This window comes from Equus przewalskii, unplaced genomic scaffold (assembly GCF_037783145.1).
Source record: "Equus przewalskii isolate Varuska unplaced genomic scaffold, EquPr2 contig_7247, whole genome shotgun sequence".
NCBI classification, from domain to species: Eukaryota; Metazoa; Chordata; class Mammalia; order Perissodactyla; family Equidae; genus Equus; species Equus przewalskii.
The window spans coordinates 19,756-39,000 of record NW_027227986.1 but is presented as its reverse complement, the minus strand read 5'-3'; the positions used below and the strand labels follow the sequence as shown (position 1 = coordinate 39,000).

The window sequence follows — 19,245 nt, the reverse complement described above, 5'->3', positions numbered from 1 at the left end:
AACCATTTGTGTCGTGTACCGCTCATGCGATACGATCCGCAGTGCTCAACTCCACCAAGGCACTGTTTTCGTCCCTCACCCAAAAAGAGGCTAAATCTAATCAAACCTGTAGGTCAATGATTGTCAAACTTTAGTGAGCATCAAAATTATCCCCAAAGATTCTTCTTCAATAGGCCAAGAGTAAGACCCAAAAATCTGCATTTCTAGGTAATCCCGATGCTGATGGTCCACAAAACATCCTTTCAGGAATACTTCCAAGTCCTGTTTGGAATCAGCTAAAGCCAGACTGGGGGACACCCCATAAGATAAATCAATGGCATTCAAAAAAAAGGGGGGTAGCTATAGAAATAAAATTTTAAAATAGAAACACAAAATACAGTGTTTGAGCCTTATTTAGATCCTGTGTCAAACTAAATGTAAAGAAATTTTTAGAAAATTGGAGACATTTGACAAGGTACTAGGATTGGATGATATAAATGATTTTTTTCTTAATTTTGATATGATGTGACAATTGTATGATTGGTTATATATAAAAATGTTTATATCAGTTAAAGATGCATGCTAAAGTATTTATGGATTAAACGACTGAAATTTGCTTTGAGATACTCCAGCAAAAAAGAAAAGATTGGCAAAATGTCTATAACTTTTGAAGATGGGTGCTAGTTACATACGGTTTGTTTTACTCTTCTCTCAACTGTTTGTATTCTGAAAGTTTCATAACACAAGATTAAAAATAATAGTAGAGCTCTTCTCATCATAATCACAACTGTAAATTTCTAAAGAAATGGTAATATATACACTCAGAAATTTTTGTGGCTTTTCTCACTATATATACTCTATCTTTCTCACTATATATACTCTATCTCACTATATATACTCTATCTGTTTATAGTTTGTACATTTTGTTCACCCTAGAGGCCTAAAACAAGCCAAAAGATCAGGAATCAGCTTATCCACTTAACTGATGACATAGCAAATACAAATGATAATGATAAGTAATAAGAAATGACAAGCAATAAAACACTAATGACACCATCATAAAAGAACAGTCTTGATTCTAAGGCTTTATAAAGTAGTAAATGCAGGTGTAAACACAACTCTACAACAAAAGCATTTTTCGGACCACTAGATGACAGAAAGAGTTGTTTATCCGTCTCTTCCTTTAATGATGGACCATTTCTCCCGTTCTCACTGCGACTGTGCTTAGCAGTTCTCTACCTTGCTTCCGTCTACTTACTCCTCTCTAGTAAGTTACTACAAATAGCCCATGGACTGAGAAACCAGATAACTGAGCACGTTTAGAATTCTATGATATCGCCTTCTGAAAAACTATAATGAACACATTTTAGTGAAAGTACAAAAGCCAAAGCCAAAGAAAAGATTTTTAAAAGGAGTCAGAAAGAAAAAGACAAAACTCAGAACGAATGACAAACAATCTGAAAAGGCATCTCAAAACAAGAGAATCGAGGGCCAGCCCAGTGGTGCAGTGGTTAAGTGCATACGTTCCGCTTCGGCGGCCTGGGGTTCTCCAGTTCAGATCCCGGGTGTTGACATGGCACGGCTTGGCAAGCCATGCTATGGCAGGGTCCCACATATAAAATAGAGGAAGATGGGCATGGATGTTAGCTCAGGGCCAGTCTTCCTCAGCACAAAAAGGAGGATTGGCAACAAATGTTAGCTCAGGGCCAATCTTCCTCAAAAAATAAAGAGAGAATCGAGAAGACAAATATCTTCAAAATCCTGACACATGCAAAAAAAGAGTTAATTTAGAATTTTGTGCCCACATAAATAATCACTGAAAAATAAAGGTGAAATAAAGACTTTGGGGACCAAAAAAAAAAAGTGTTTATCACCAACAGATGCACAGCAAAGAAATAGCAAGGAATCTCTTCAAAAATAAGGGAATTTAACCCAGAAGGAAAATCTGAGATGTAAGAAGAGATGGTAAGCAAAGAAATTGGAAAGCATCAGTAAATCCAAACAAACATTGGTTATAAATGATCATATTTTATACTTTTTATTATAATTATTATTTAGCGATTTTAAAAAACAAGGAGGATCTAAAACAGTGGTTTGCAAATGGGAACAAATTTTGCCCCCCAGGTGTCATTTTGCAATATGTGGAGACATTTTGATTGTCACTGATTGGGACGATGTTACTGACACATAGCGGGTATAGGCCAGGAATACTACTAAACCACAATGCACAGCACAGCCCCCCAAAAGAAAGAATGATCTGGCCCAAAATGTCAGTAGTGCTGAGGCTGAAAAAACCTGATCTAAAATAATAGAAAGTAATAATATGTAAAATAAGTAGGGGCCATTCAAGTTTTAAAAAACTATAATTCATTGCAAGGTCAACGAGGAGGGTAGAGATAGTGACTAACTTTAGACAAATATTTGTGTCAGTCAGAGTTCAGTCAAGAAAACAGAAGCCACTTATATATTCCAAACATAAAAGGTTTTAATACTGATAAATAGAATAACCACTAGAAGAGCTAAGTGAGCAAAGGTCTCTGATACTGAAGTGGGTGGGTATCAAAAGTTCACCAGAAGTTCTTGTAAATCTTAAGAGCCTCTAGGAAGCACTTGCCAACTATCTCAAGCTGAAGCACCATCTGAGTGATTCTTCAGAATCTGCCACATGCTAACTCATCTAGTTACAACACTTTGGCAGATGATTCACAGGATCTTGGCTGAAAGTTATTGAATAAACTTAAGTATGCCCTCTACCTATGCATCTCTCTGCAAGTGCTTTGACATACTTTAGCCTCCCCTCCTGCATCTTGAAAATTTCTTTCAGTGTCTCTTACTGAAAGACTCTAACCCAGAAACATACCAGGGAGGGGAATTACGAGACCTATTTCTCCTCTGTGATACAAATGAGACCATACAAGGGAGTGGAATAGTACCTAAGATCTGACTAAGATAAAAAGACAAAACGGAATATTATGAGCAGCTTTGTATGGAATTAACAAATTCCTTGAAAGTAAGAAATTATCAAAACTGATTAAGACAAAATAGAAAATCTGAATAATTATATATACATACATATATATGAAGTCGAATTTCTAATTTAAAGCCTTCCCTCAAGTAAAACACTAGGCCCAGATGGCTTCACTGGTGAATTCGATCAAATATTTAAAGAAGAAATACTATTAATCCTTTCTCAGGAAACAGAGGATGAGGGAACACTTCTCAACTCATTTTATGAGTCCAAAATGGTACCCTGACACCAAAAGCAAAGACATTAGAAGAAAATAATACTACGAGTAATAGCCCTCTGAATATAGAAGCAAGAAAATCCTTAGTAAAATAGTGGCAAATCAAGTCTGACAATACATAAAAATATTAAAATAGCATGAGAAAGTGGGGTTTACTGAGAAATGCAAAGTTGACTTGAAATCTGTAAATCAAGTGATGTAATTCACTATATTCCATACATGACATAACATATACATAATGAATAACATACATTAACAGAAAATTTGGGGGAAAACATGATAATGACAATGTATGCAGAAAACATTTGACAAACTTTAACAGTCATTCATGATCAAAACTCTCAGAAAACTGAAGAGAGCTTCATCAAAATGATGAAGGGCATCTATGAAAAACCTACAATTAATAACATACTTGACGATGAAGTTTTCCCCCTAAGATGAGAACAAGACAAAGCTGTTTGTTCTCACCACTACTATTAAAACTGTATTGAAGATACTAGCCATTGTAATGGCTACAAATAAAGGAAGAAAATAAAAGGCAAAAAGGTCGGAAAGGAATATATAAAACTGTCTTGTGGAGATGATGATGAACTACCATAAACTTAACCAAGTTATAGCCCTAGTTGAAGCTGCCATGCTGGATGCTGTACCCACTACAAGAGATTAGTACAACCTCTGGCACTTGCTACATGGCTATTTTTCTGGTGAATACACTTTTCAATTGCCATCAAAAGAATTAAAATTAGTATGCATTCACTTGCACTGAATATCAGTACACATTCACAGTCTTGTCCTAAGGCTATGCTAACTCTCCTCTTCCCAATGACGAATAGTCCGAAGGGACTATTAATCATCTGAATAGTCTACAGAATATCTCAATGGTCCATTATACTGATGACATGTTGTTCAGACCTGCGAAGAAGGAACTGCCTGAGAAGTACACTGGGAGCCCTAGTAAGACACATGTGATAGAGAGAAAAATATTACAAAGAGTAAGAAGCTTGTCATATCAGTGATTTTTAGGGGTCCAGTGATTGTGGACATGCCAAGACATCCCTTTCAAAGTAAAAAACCAACTTACTACAGCTTGTATCTCCTAACACTAAAGAAAAAAGCAGACAACTTGGGTTTGCCTTTCCTGCCCTTAGTGACTCAGCAATTAGTACTATCCAAGGATTCAAGGACTGTCTAATTATGTCATTATGCTATCCCACATAACACTGCCTTGGACAATAGAACCAAAAAACTTTACAGTGGAAGAGGGGCAACAAAGGTAACATGATCGTACAATCCACTGGTCCTACCATACATCATGAAAGTACTGAAATGATCTCTTAGAAGTGCAAGTAAGATGTCAACTCCTTGTTCTTCGAGATTCTTCAAGATGTACTATATACTTTGAACAGTGGCAAACAGGTAAAATTTAACAGGTTCCTGAGAACAAGAGGTAGAAGTAGGAATGGATTAAGAATGGCCCTGGTCAGTGACATTCTTCATATCTAGAGATCCTGGTTCCCAGAGGAAGTAAACTTTTACTGGACACGGTAAGGGTTCCACAAAACCTAAAGCTATGACTTCTTTCCAGTCAACAAGCAACAGTTACTACACTAGCAAAGATAACTGATGATGATTAACAAAAGGAGAGAGGGCAGCTATGATATAATTGAAGAAGCATGGAATATCTCTGGAACTCATGGGATTCAGTAGGACATCTCCTGTACTTTCATGCACAGAGATAATACAAATGAACTATTGCAACAATCACAAACCTGACAAAGGTAGAGTAACCAGGGGTCCAATCTCTCAGGGATGAAGTTCTGGATTACTCTCTGGGCAAGCAACCTCTACCAGCCATTGTAGTGTCAGGACAACCTGCAAAAAGACTGTAGATTGTCAATAACCCTCATGTTGTACATATTTGTTTTTATAAATTTTCACCAGATACACCTTGAAAACCAGGGATGGGATACAGTGAACAAAAGATCTGAGATGTGCAATAGATAGGCTGTAGTGCATGACATTAGTGTTCCACACTTAGACCCTAAGGCCTTATCATTGTAGCTTACCAGCCCAACTTCCAACTGGCAATGGCAACCCACTTTGCCTGCAAACACCAAAGACTGAAAATGTTTAAGAATTAGTGCCCCCTGCCCCAGAAGTAACTCTCCACCAATGACTGTTAGGAGTTGGAATGTAAATGCCCCAGTTTATTTGTTCCTTGTTTGAATAATTCTGATGTGCTTTTCAACTGACTCTCAGAGTTTCCCAACATGATTATGTTCCAGTTACCCACAGTGGTAACTAGTTTGATAATGTACCATTTATATGCTGCCTTTCCTGTTCTGTCTCACTTCCCCACTACTAGTATAGGATCACCTCACAAATAAACTACTTCCACATTAATCTTTCTATAATGAAAACTCAAACTAAGACAATAAAGGAATTTGTCAAAGTTAGTGGATACAAGATCAACATACAAAAATCAATTGTGTTTCTCTCTATCAGCAACAAATAAGAAATAAAATTTTTAAATGACATTTCTAAAGGTATCAAAAAACATGAAATAACTAGAAAAAATCTAATGAAAAAATTTGCAAAACTTCTGATTGTACACTATAAAATATCATGAAAAGAAATTTTATTTCTCTTCCTATAATAATAAGACCTAATAAGTGCAGGGATGTTTCATGTTCATGGATTAGAAGACTCACTATCGTAAAGATGTCACTTCTCCCCAAATCAATCTATAGATTCAATTTAATCACAATCAAAATTCCAGAAGGCATTTATTTTGCTGACATTGAAAGGCAGATTCTAAAATGCCTTAAAAAATAGAAGGAACCAGGGCCAGACCCATGGCCAAGTGGGTAAAGTTCCACATGCTCTGCCTCAGTGGCCCAGGTTCTCAGGTTTGGATCCTGGGCACAGACCTACACCACACATCAAGCCATGCTATGGTGGCGACACACATACAAAGTGGAGGAAGATTGGCACAGATGTTAGCTTAGGGTGAATCTTCCTCAGGGGAAAAAAAAAATACAAGAAACCAACAATAACAAAATAATTTTGAAGAGCAATAAAGAATATGGAGATCTATTAAAAAGATGGAGTAATTAAGACAATGTAGTATTGGTGCAAGGAGACACAAACCTACTAATAGAACAGAATAAAGAGTCTAGAAACAGGACCAGACATATAGAGCCACCCGATTTATGACCAAAGTAACAATACTATGCAATGAGGAAAGGATGGGTTTTCATTAAATGGATCACTGTGTTTGAGCACAACTCTCATTCAAAAATTGGAAGACACTAAACTACACAGACATAAGGTTAACCTCTAGGAAACCAGGCTTACAGAGAAAAATAGGAATTCTTTTAAATCAGCAGCAGCATAACATGGAGAAGACCCATTTCAGAGATTTAGCCAAGACAAGTTACTAAACAAATAATAGGACAACCTTCAAAAGGAAAATAATCAGAATTCAGAGTTGCTATACTAACTAAAATGTAAAATTTTCAACAAAAATTATAGGACAGGCAAAGAACCATGAAACTGTGACCCATTCTCAGAAAAAAAAAAAAATCAGTCAATAAAAATTGAGTGTCTCAGGTATTGGATTTAGTAGACAAAGATTTCAAAGCAGGTACTATAAGTGTTTAAAGAACTAAAGGAATCTATGTTTAAAGAATCAATGGAAAATATGGCAACAATGAATCAACAGATTAAAATTCTCAATAAGGATCCAAAAATTTTTTTAAATAAAATATACATCCTGGAGTGGAAGAATACAATAATTAAATGCAAAACTCTTTAAAGGAACTCAACAGCAGATCAAGGTTGGCAAAAGAAAGAATAAGTGAACTTGAAGGGAGGGCAATAGAAATTATCTATTCTGAAAAACAGAGACAGCATAGACTTACCATATGACATAGCAGTTTCACTCCTAAGAACCGACCCAAGAGAAAGGAAAATAGATGTCCACACATAAATGTTCAGAGCAGAATTTAATAGCCAATATCTGAAAACAATCCAAATGTCCCTCAACTGGTGAATGGATAAACTAAATGTGTTATCCACATCTACTGAAAAATAAAAATTAATGAACTATTGACAAATGCTATGAAATGGATAAACCTAAGTGAAAGAAGCCCAATGCAAAGACCAACGTATCATGTTTCCATTTATATGAAATGCCCAGAAAAGGCAAAATTATGGTAACAGAAAACAGATCAGTGGTTGCCAAGGGCTGGGGACAGAAGCAAAGAACTGCAAATAGGTATGAAAGTATTTGTTAAGACAACAGAAATATTCTAAACTGGATTGTGGTAATATTTACAAAATTCCATTTATGTACTAACAATCATTGAGCTTAATGAGTGAATTCTGTGGTGTCTAAATTATACCTCAATAAAACATTTAAAAATAAAGTGCTATCAAAAGATCAGCTACTTTACAAGCAAGGCTTCCTTTACTGTATTTCTTTTTTTTACCCCCTAAGACACTTAGCATATAGTTATGCATATAACAAGTCTAGAGAAATATTTGTTAAATAAATCAATGAATAAGATAAAGTATCTCCCCTTCTAACAAAAATAATAGAATAAAGGGTTTCTTCTCTCTGAGAACTGGTAGAATAAAGGGTTTCTTCTCTCTGAGAACTGGTAGAGGCATGGAGGGGGAGAATAAGGCATGAGGCTTTCATTAAAAGAGATTCTCCTCAATCATTTTGGAGAAAATTGCTCTCTTCATTTGAATTATCTAGATATCACTTAGATAAGACCCTAATTCTGCTACATTATTATCTGTATTTGAATTTTTAAAAATAGTTTTACCATGAGGATATGAGAAATGTTAGACAAAATAGAACATTCTTATTTATGTATTTGCTTTTACCATCAAAACTTTAAATTCCTTATCAGTAGTAATACTGGATTCTTATATTCATACTACAGTCATGTGTCACATAACATTTCAGTCAATGACAAATCACATATACGACAGTGTATGATTAGTACCATATAGCCCAGGTGTGCAGCAGTCTACACCAGCTAGGTTTCTGTAAGTGCATTCTATGAGGTTTGCACAAGGATGAAATCACCTAATGACGAATTTCTCAGAATGTGTCCATGATGTTAAGGGACACATGACTGTATAATGGGCTTGATATATCTCACTGCTATGTAATAAAAATAAGAAATTTCATATAATAATATTGATGGCAGAAAATATCTCTTACGTCTTCTACTTCTGAACCATTGCTTGTATTTGCTTGGATTTTCTCTGGAAATATAACTTGTATAAATGAGTTTTCAGAACCTGAAGAAAGCGAGAAAAAAAAAGCAGTTAATAACTGTGTCTTAAAAATCTGTTCAGGTTCTTTCACAACACTTATGCAAATATGAGTCATCACTGTGTACTCCTATAAAAAATCTTGAAAACACTTAATTTAAAAACAGAAAAAATAGTTAAGAAAGACCAAAAAAAGGACAGGGGGAAGTATTCAACTTACACAAAATTTGCTATTTCTGAAGAAAATAGAACAAATACACCAAAAAATAATCAAAAAATATACTTCAAGAAAACTTCCCTGAGGGGCCAGCCCAATGGCACAGTGGTTAAGTTTGCACATTCTTCTTCAGCGACCCGGGGTTCACTGGTTCAGATCCTGGGTGCGGACCTACGCACTGGTTGTCAGGCCATGCTGTGGCAGGCGTTACATGTAAAATAGAGGAAGCTGGGCACAGATGTTAGCTCAGGACAAGTCTTCCTCAGAAAAAAGAGGAGGATTGGCAGCAGATGTTAGCTCAGAGTTAATCTTCTTCAAAAAAAAGAAAAAGAAAACCTTCCTGAAATAAAAGATTTGAAACAATAGACTAGAAAGTACACTGCATTTCAGCAATACCTGTTAATAATTAAAACTGAGACATATTCTACTAAAGTTACTGGATGTCTAAGATAAAGAAAGAATCCTATGGGTACATGAGCAAAAAGAAAAAACCATATTGGTCATTACAGGAGAAAATAAGGCTGGCTTGAGAATTTTTTACAACAGTATTCAATGTTAAAAGACTGAAGAACAGTGTCTTAAAAAAAATCTTCAAGAAAAGACAGTGTGGCCCCAGGAATTTTATACCCAGCAAAATTGTTATTCAAATATAGAAGCAAAAGATAGACATTTATAAGCAAAAACTCAAGGAAAATAGTTTGCATGCGCCTGTCACAAAGGGCAGACAAACTTTTCCCAATAAATACATCAACAGAGTTGAGGCAAAAGGCCTCACAGTGAGCATTAAATAAACTTAAATATAGAATAAAGGCTAAAACAACTGTGGGAATCATAGTCCTTTAATAGGATGTAATGTCATAAACTATGACTATATAGACACACTAATATGCACAATAACGTGTAGCAGAAGAGGAATACCATATGTGAATACTGATTTTCTTAAATTTATAGCAGTGTGGTAAAAAAAACTGTGACTTAAAGCTGATTAAATATTCCAAACTAAGAAAGCTCACACACAAGGCACCCAGAAAATAAATCAAAAAGTTACAGATTTTTACAGTGAAATACTTTTTGTCAAAACAAAAGCATAAAATCATAAAAGTATGACATAAATAAGAAGCACTAAGATTAAAAGTCTCAGTCATATCAATAAATGTATGTAGGATGAACTCAACGAGAAGAAAAATTCTCAAACTGGATCCACAAAATCAAAACCAATTACTCAGACCTTCTGTGGAACGTTAAACACTGGCTCTGAACTAATACTGGTTTTTGAGGACCTAAAATACCACTGTAGTTCACTTCAGGAAAAGACGTATGCTTTCAAGGAGAAGTCAGTGATGAATGGAATTTAGGTTCCATTGAACCCAAATGGGTCTACAAGTTCATCCTATCATAATTTGCCCAATTATGGAATAGTGTGTGGAAACAGATATAATTAGTAACTTGTGGAATCCCCATCTTGTCTCCTTAACCCATCAGACAAGGATTATTATGGTAGAGAGGGCCAAATGGAAGCCTCTGAATATCACCTGCACCATCATCAAAACATTAAGTCAAAAGTCCTTCTGAATCCAGAAAGTAGTCCCACCATGAAAAGAATTGAAATATCCAAGGGCAGGGATTCCTATTATATTTCCATTTTACTTATTTGATCTGTGCAAATGACAGATAAGCAACAGAGAATGACAATAAGTTGTCTTAAGTTTAATCAGGTGATGACTGCAATAACAAATATTTTTCCAAATATGGCCTCTTTGCTGAAGCAAATCAACACAGGCATTCGCACCTGTATGTAACCATTGATACAAAAAGGTGCTGCTTTCTTTCTATCAATAAGCAGAGAATTCCAGGAGCAAGTGTGCATTTTCGCCTCACAGTGATGACAGAATACCTTTACATCCATATTGCCTCAGGTCTTTATCATCTCTGGTTCTGCTTCTACCTGGATCCTAAACGTCTCAATATCTGTGGTAGGTAGAATAATCCCTCCAAAAATGTCTATAGGCTATACAGTATGTAGCCTCTGGACCATTCCAGATTAGGGTGGATTTAGGAATCCAGTGACAGGTGTCCTACAAGAAGAGAAGGGGAGAAGACACACAGAGGAGAGGGCAATACAAAGATAGAGGCAGAGGTTGGAGTAATATGTGTACAAACCAAGGAATGCCAAGGATTGCTGGTGGCCACCAGAAGCTAGGAAAGAGGATGGAATGCATTCTCCCTCAGAGCCCCAGAAGGAATCACCACTGCCAATCCCTTGATTTTGGATTTCAGGCTTCCAGAACTGTAAGGGAATAAATTTCTGTTGTTTTAAGCCACCCAGTGTGTGGCACTTTATTATGACAGTCACAGGAAACTAATATAGTATATAACTATATCTCTTTTACGAAAGTTTCTAGCTCATCACTAGACTCTGATAGAGGTTAAAATTCAGACCGTGTGATACTATATGGTCTTGCAACCTGAGCCACTCTTCACAGACTGACATCATCAGACATTCCCAGGAGTACTCATCAAATGTTAAGTGTTATATATAAGATTGTGTTTCAACGGATCTTGAAAACTTAAAGTTGCATAAGCAAGTAATTCATATTCTGGTGGGCCTACTCCTATCACAATTCCATCACTTCTTAAAACCTACATTTATAGTTTCCTATGAGCAGCTAACTGAAGGAGGAAAAGTAGGTGCACGAGATGCCAATAATACTCAAAGTCAGTCAACTGGTATAACCTTACAAACCCATTTATACTTGGCCCCAAAAGAGAGTAGAGAAAGGAAATGCTCCCAGCAAGTGGAATTTCAGGTGATACACTTATCTGTCTAGTTCTCCTGTATAAGGAATGATTATATTAAATGAGGGAGAAAAAAGTTATTTTTTGTGTTGTTTCTTGAAAGTTTAAGAATGGTAAGAAAGATGAATATGAATGTTAAGTAGCACACCTAGAGGTGGACTGTGGGATACTGTTGATGGGCTCAATCATTCTACCTATTTCTACCTTGTCTCCCTCTGCTATCAGAGGGTGGGAACCAAATAACTCATATACTAGACACCGTTGCAAGTAGGGTGGAGTATATGACTAGATCACACACCCAGATAAGACTTAGATGCAGAAGCGAGCATTGTCAGGTTGCAGTCACCTGTGAAGATTTGGTGCTGCTGACATATGTGGTGATAGAATCATCTCGTCCTTTTGGATCGCTGGGTCAGAGATTAAAAAGTCTACAGGAATTTTTTGAAACAACACAAGATGATTCTAAAGTTCATATACAGAAAAAATAAACAATTAGAACTAGGCCAAAAATTTCTGACAAAGAAAATTAAAGAATAGGGACACAGCTAGGAATAGAAGGAAATTTCCTTAACTAGGAAAAGAGTATTAAAAAGCAAATATAAAAAATTATTTTAATGATGAAACACTAAGGAGAATTTCAAATGAAGCTGGGTAAAGAAGTCTATTATCACTGCCATTTTAAAAAATGTTTTGAATGCCCTGGTTAATAAGATAAGATGATAACAAGAAAGACGTGGTATAAATACTAGAAAGGAAAAGACAGTACATCATAATTTGCAAATGATATAACTATTTAAAGTTCTTAGAGAATCAACAGAAAAAGTCTAAACTACTATAATTAAATAACTGAATTAGGAGTCATCAAAAAAATTATGGAATAGAATTATGAAAAGGTAGCATTTCAAATCACTGGGGGAAAATATTCAATGGATGGTGAACATCCATTTAAAAAATAATTAATTTGGATTCCTACGTGTGTGTGTGTTGTATATGTATTCAAATGTGTACAATTCAATTCAAATATGTATTTTGAATATCTATATCAAATATCTATATTCAAAACCCAAAAGTCAAAAGATAAACATATTTTAATAAATAGAAATATTTTTAAAATCCTTAAAGACATAGCAAAGATTGGAAGAAAATACATACTATGAAAGACAAAGGATTAACATCCATAATATGATTTCTGATTAAAGACAGCTGACTCACCACATGTTTCTCTCTTCTCTCAACCAAAACCCTTCTAAAAGTATAAAAACAAAAGGAGCTATCAGCAAATAAGAGGTTTCAACAATTTTCCAGAAGGCAAACTAAACATCAAAGTGGTATAATTCTTGAGAGATCCTAGAAAAACTCCAAAGAATTTCAGAAATCAGATGTGATAAGTACACTAGAAGGTAAGAGTAAGACATAAGCCAAAAAAGCTTAACTGAAAGTCTCTATACAAGACTCAGTTTTCATAGGCCACAAATTCAAGTGTGCCAAAAATACAACTTCCTTTTTCTTTACCTTGTATGACTAAGCCTATAAGTAGACTCTTACAAAAATGGCTACAAGAATCTCCCTCCCCGTATTCTCTCCCATTGGTAGACCTCTCATTAACTCTAGACTTAGCCATGTGACTTACTTTGGCCAATTAGACAATAACAAATGTAACACAGGCAGACTTGAAAAGTGCTTGTGCACTGTGGCTTGTCCTCTCACTGCCTTAGAATCCTGAAATCACATGTAAGTGAGCCTGAGCTAGCCTACAGGAGGCTAAGTGACCACTTGAAAGGGAACCAAAGCACCCTAGCTGAACAGATTCCAACTGACAGACCAGTGTCTGAGCCCATCCTAGATCATCCAGCTGCCAACCAACCCAGGAGCTGACGACAGATGCAGGAAACAGCACAGCCGAGCCAGAGGTGAGTTAAGCCAGTCTAAACCTGAGAACAGCACAACCAACCTACAGAATCATGTGATGGAATAGAGAATGCTGGAGGTGAAGGTCAGTTTTAAATAAGGCAGTCAGTGAAGGCTCACTGAAAAGGTGACATTTGGGCAAAGACTTGAAGGAGGTGAAGAAGGGGGCAAATGAACATCTATGGCAGAACACTCCAGGGAGAAAAAATATCAAGTATAAAGGCTCTTTTGGAGATTCTGGCGTGTTTGAGGAGTGGTAAGGAAGCTACTAGAATAGCTGGAGCAAGGAGGAAAAGAATAAGAGATGAGGTCAGGGCAGATTCAAGCTGTGAGATCCTATAGGGCATTATAGGTCATAGTTAGGGCTTTAATTTTTATTCTTGGTGAGATGAGAAAACATTGGAAGATTTAAAGCAGAGGAGGGCTATGATCCGACTTACATTTTAACAAGAAAACTTTATGTTGAGAATAGACTGAAGGATGATGCATCAGTTATCTATTACTGCACAACAAATTATCCCCAAATTTGGCAGCTTAAAATGATGAACATTTATTAATCCCCAGCGTCCTTAGGTCAGGAATCTGGGCATAGCTTAATTGAATGCCTCTGGCTCAGTGTCTCTCACAAAGCTGCAATCAAGGTATTGGCCAGGGCTGCAACCATTTCAAGGCTTGACTAGGGTAGGATCCACTTCAAAGCTCATGCACTTAGCTGTTGGCAGGCCTTGGGTTCTCCTAGGCTGTTAATGAAAAGCCTCAGTGGCAAGGGCCACACAGATCTCTCCATAAGGCTACTCACAGTATGGCAGCTTGCTTCCCCCTGAGCAAGGGCTCTGAAATAGAAAAATTGAAAGAGGGCACCCAAGACAAAAGCCACAGTCTTTCTGTAACCTAATCTCAGAACAGACATCCCATCATCTTTACCACATTTTATTCACTAGAAGCAATCGTAAAACATAGCTTGCATTTAAGAGGAGGATTTACACACCAGTGTGATTACCAGGATGTGAGGAACATTGGTAACCATCTTACAGGCTGCCTACCAGAGGGCAAGAGAAGAGAGTGAAAAATTTGGAGTTATCGATATCAAGATGGTACTAAAAGTTGCAGACTAAATGAAATCAACAAGAGAAGGGGGAGGAAAGGAGCCAGCTACAATGAGTGGATCTTATTTGGATGCTGATTCAAACAACGTGTAGACATTATTTGGTTGATGATTACAAACTGTAAGGAAAAATATTACACTCATGAAACAATTGAAAATGTGAACACAGACTGGATATTGGATGATATAAGAAATCGTTAATTTTTAAGCTGTGATCTTGATACGGCAGTTATATTTCAAAAGTATCTTTTTTGGCATTTAGCAATACATACTGAAATATTTAGAGATGAAATGAAATAATGTCTACAATTTGCTCCAAATAATATGAGAACAGAGGAAGTGGTGGGGAATATAAAAATGAAACAGAATTAGCCAAGAGTTTATAATTGTTGAAGCTGGGTTGCTTATACTCTTCTGCCTACTTCTGCATTTATTTGAAATTTCTATAATTAAAAAGTTTTTTTATATAACAATCACGAAAGAGGCCAAAGAGCAATGGAGTAATATTCTCAAAGTGCTACCGGAAAAACAACTGTCAGTCTCAAATTCTACATCAAGCTAAACTGTCATTCAAGAGTGTGGGAGATATAAATATATTTTCAAGTGAACAGACAGATAATCTACCGCTGAGACTCTTGACGAAAAAGCTACTGAGGAGGAAGGAGCAGGGCGCTAGAACAAAGGTAAGCAAAGAAAGTTGTAACCTTGTGGACAAATCTAAGTGAGCACTAAGTAAACAAATAGTAATAAAGAGGATGACTAATTTGGGAAACAATAAATAAAAGGGGCACTAAATTCTAAATAACAATATGTAAGGAGATGAAGGTGGTGCCTCACAACTTTCTAAGGTCATTGTAATTTTTGGAAGAAAATATATAGCTTAATTTTAGACTTTGTAAGTCAATTACACGTTACACTAAAATTATAAATACAAAACACATAAGACAGGAAATGAGATTTTTTAATGATATCAAATAAAAAGAATACTAAATAGAGAGCATACAATATCTTAACAGATAAATATAAGTATACCCTCCTTGAGAGTTGCATGGCTTTTTCAGTTTTCTTCCTGTATTTGGAAGTTTCTGGCTTAAGGGTTGTTTTAATTCTCAAATAGTCAAAATCTTGTTTAATCTGAGTTTGAAGTTCCTTTGGCAACACACGACCCTCAAAAACTCAGAGGTTTCTCATCTAGTTGCTTTTAGTAACTTTGATGTGCAAGTAACATACATAAAAATTTTTTTCAAGTCACAATTTTCAAATCTGCTTTATTTTTTTGCCTTTTATATTCTGGATACTAGAACCTTTTCAGACAAATGATTTTCAAATATTTGCTTTCATTCTGTCATTTCTTTGCCTAAATCCTATTTCTCCCTCCCTCCTCTCTCATTTCTCTCTGTCTCTCTCTCTCAACTTAATGATGACAAACTTAAGTCTATCTAGAAAAATATAACTTAAGTCCACACCCTTAATTACAGCTCTGCCCTGAGTAATTTTCTCTAATTGAGAATTTTTACTGAGGTTTTGGTGCTCAAACTTTGTTTTTTTTTTTGAGGAAGATCAGCCCTGAGCTAACTACTGCCAGTCCTCCTCTTTTTTTTGCTGAGGAAGCCTAGCCCTGAGCTAACATCTGTGCCCATCTTCCTCTACTTTATATGTGGGATGCCTACCACAGCATGGCATGTCAAGCAGTGCCATGTCCACACCTGGGATCCAAACCGACGAACACCGGGCCGCCGAGAAGCAGAATGTGCGGACTTAACCGCTGCACCCCTGTGCTGGCCCCAGTGCTCAAACTTTTCAAATTTCATTTCTTACTATTTGGAATCTGGAATCAGTCACCTTTTAAAAGCTTGCAAGGCCCCAAGTTTCTAGACTTATTCCCTACCATTTCTATTTGCAAACTAGCCAACTGTTTCCTGAGATGCTCTCTTTCTGTTAACACTTGGCCAAACTTGGGCAATGAAACCCACTCCACTGCTAACATTCTGTTATCTAACTACTGTAGAATGTAGGCTGTCAGAGCTTGCTCTGATTTTACCAAATGTTTTTTGACTTCCTAACACAGATCTCCATTTTTTCCAGCTGGTTTCAATTTCTTGTGACCTGCTGTGCATCACCCACCACTCACTGCCCAGCAGCTAGGTCAAAGGCACATATTTTAAGTTTGTTATGGCAACACACCACTTCAAAGTTCTGATTTCTATATTAGTCAATTTAGGCTGACAAGGCTATAAAATGGTAAGACATAAGCCTTGAAATCTCGGTGGCTTAAGACAATAAGACCTTATTTGTTTTTCATGCAAAGTCTGATGAGAGTCACCAGGAGCTCTCACTGAACTAGTGTCTCAGAGATCCAGGCTCCCTCCAAGTGGTAACACTATAAATTCAGCTCATGGCTTCTAAGGTTACTGTGGCAGCAGAAAAGAAAAATGGAAGAAGGATACCAGTTCTTAATTGACTTGATCCAAAAATGACACACATCTTTTCTTCTCAACCCCATGAGCAAGAGCTAGCTCAACTGACCAAGTCTAAATGGAAAAAGGCCAAGAAATCTATGCAGGAACATGGACATTCTGTGAGCAGTAGGCACTCTGACACATAAAAGGATGGAAAAAAATGTTTACAGCACATGTTAACCAAGGAAAAACTGACCCAGCTACATTAACATTAGCACAAGTGGATTTTAAGGGAAGAATAAAGTATTATTAGGAATAAATAGGGGCAGGATATAGTTTAAAAACAAAAGAGGGCCAGCCCAGTGGCGTAGTGGTTAAGTTTGCACGCTCTACTTTGGGCAGCTCAGGGTTCGCAGGTTCGGATCCTGGGCGTGGACCTACACACCACTCATCAAGCCATGGTGTCAGTGCATCCCATATACAAAATAGAGGAAGATTGGCACAGATATTAGCTCAGTGACAATCTTCCTCAAGCAAAAACAAGAGGAGGATGGGCAACAGTGTCAGCTCAGGGCCAATCTTACTCACCAAAAAAACTCCAACAAAACTAGAATAAATGCAAAAAAATTAAGTTGGAACCCTACCACAAAAAAATACACAAAAATTAACTCAAAATGGATTAACATTAATATAAGAGTTAAAACAATACAATTCTTAGAGGACAGGAGTAGGGGCTGGCCCCACAGCCAAGTGGTTAAGTCTGCGTGCTCCACTTTGGCAGCCCAGGGTCTCACCGGTTCAGATCCTGGGTGCAGGCCTAGCACCGCTCATCAAGCCATGCTGAGGCTGCATCCCACATAGCATAACTAGAAGGACCCACAACTAGAATATACAACTATGTACTGGGGGATTTTGGGGAGAAGAAGAAAAAAAAGAGATTGGCAACAGATGTTAGCTCAGGGCCAATCTTTAAAAAAAAAAAGAAGAAGACAGGAGTAAATCTTCTTCATGACTTTGGATTTGGCAGTGGATTCTTAAATATGACACCAAAAACATGAGCAACAAAAAACAGATATATTAGACTTCATCAAAGTTTAAAAACTTTGTGAGTCAAAGGAAAGGGAAGACAACCTACAGAATGAGAGAAAATATTTGCAAGTCACTTTTCTGGAAAAAATCTAGTATCCAGAATATAAAAGGAATTCTTATAACGCAACAACAAAAAGAACTAAATTTTAAAAATGGGCAAAGTACCTGAATACTTATTTCTCCAAATAAGATATACAAATGGCTGATAAGCACATGAAAAGATACTCAACATCACTAATCATTAGAGGTAATGCAAATCAAAGCCACAATGAGACACCATGTCATACCCATTAGGAAGACTATAGTCATAAAAAATAAAGTAAAATAAAAATAACACACATTAGCAAGAATGTGGAGAAATTGGAACCCTTGTGCACTGTTGGTGGAAATGTAAAACTGTACAGCCACTATGGAAAACAGTGTGACAATGCCTCAAAAAATTATAAATGCAATTAGTGTATGATCCAGCAATTCCCCTTGTAGGTATACAGCCAAAAGAATTGAAAGCAGGGACTCAAACAAGCACATGTAGATTCATGTTCATGACAGTATTATTCATAATAGTCAAAAGGTAGAAGCAACCCAAGTATCCGTCAACAGATGAATGGAGAAACAAAATGAAATATATGTTTTTCTATATGTATTTCACACAATGGAATATTACTCAGCCTTTAGAAGGGAAGAAGTCTGACACAGGCGACAACATGGATGAACATTGAGGGCAACATGCAAAGTAAAATGAGCCACTCACAAAAATGTTTAAAACCGTATTAATTCCATTTATATGAGGCACCTAGAGTAGTCAAATCCACAGATACAGAAAGTACAATGGTGGTTTCCAGTAGCTGGTGGGATGGGATGATGAGGGGTTAATGTTTAATGAGTACAGAGCTTCAGATTGGGAAGATGAAAAGAAGTTCTGGAGACGGATGGTGGTAATGGTTGTACAACAAAGTGAATGTACTTAATGCCACTGAACTGTATACTGAAAAACGGTTAAAATGCATACCAAACAGAAATCACAGAGCTGACAAATACAATAATTGAACTAAAACATTCAATAGAGGGATTCAAAGGAGACTAGATCAAGCGGAAGAAAGGATCAGTGATCTTGAAGACAGTGCAATAGAATTCATCCTATCAGAGAAGCAAAATGAAAGAAGAATGATGAGAGTGAAGATAGCCTAAGGGACTTCAGAGAGACCATCAAGCAGA

General features: G+C 36.6%; 1 protein-coding gene across 1 annotated transcript in view; it reads right to left on the bottom strand.

Annotated features, from left to right (window-relative positions):
- Positions 1-19,245, bottom strand: part of LOC103540832 (disintegrin and metalloproteinase domain-containing protein 32-like) — a 67,311-nt gene that overhangs the window by 34,463 nt on the left and 13,603 nt on the right. Inside the window, exon 2 of the mRNA XM_070606850.1 lies at positions 8,464-8,543. Within this exon, the coding sequence (XP_070462951.1) occupies positions 8,464-8,543 (80 nt within the window). The remainder of the gene's footprint in view (positions 1-8,463; positions 8,544-19,245) is intronic.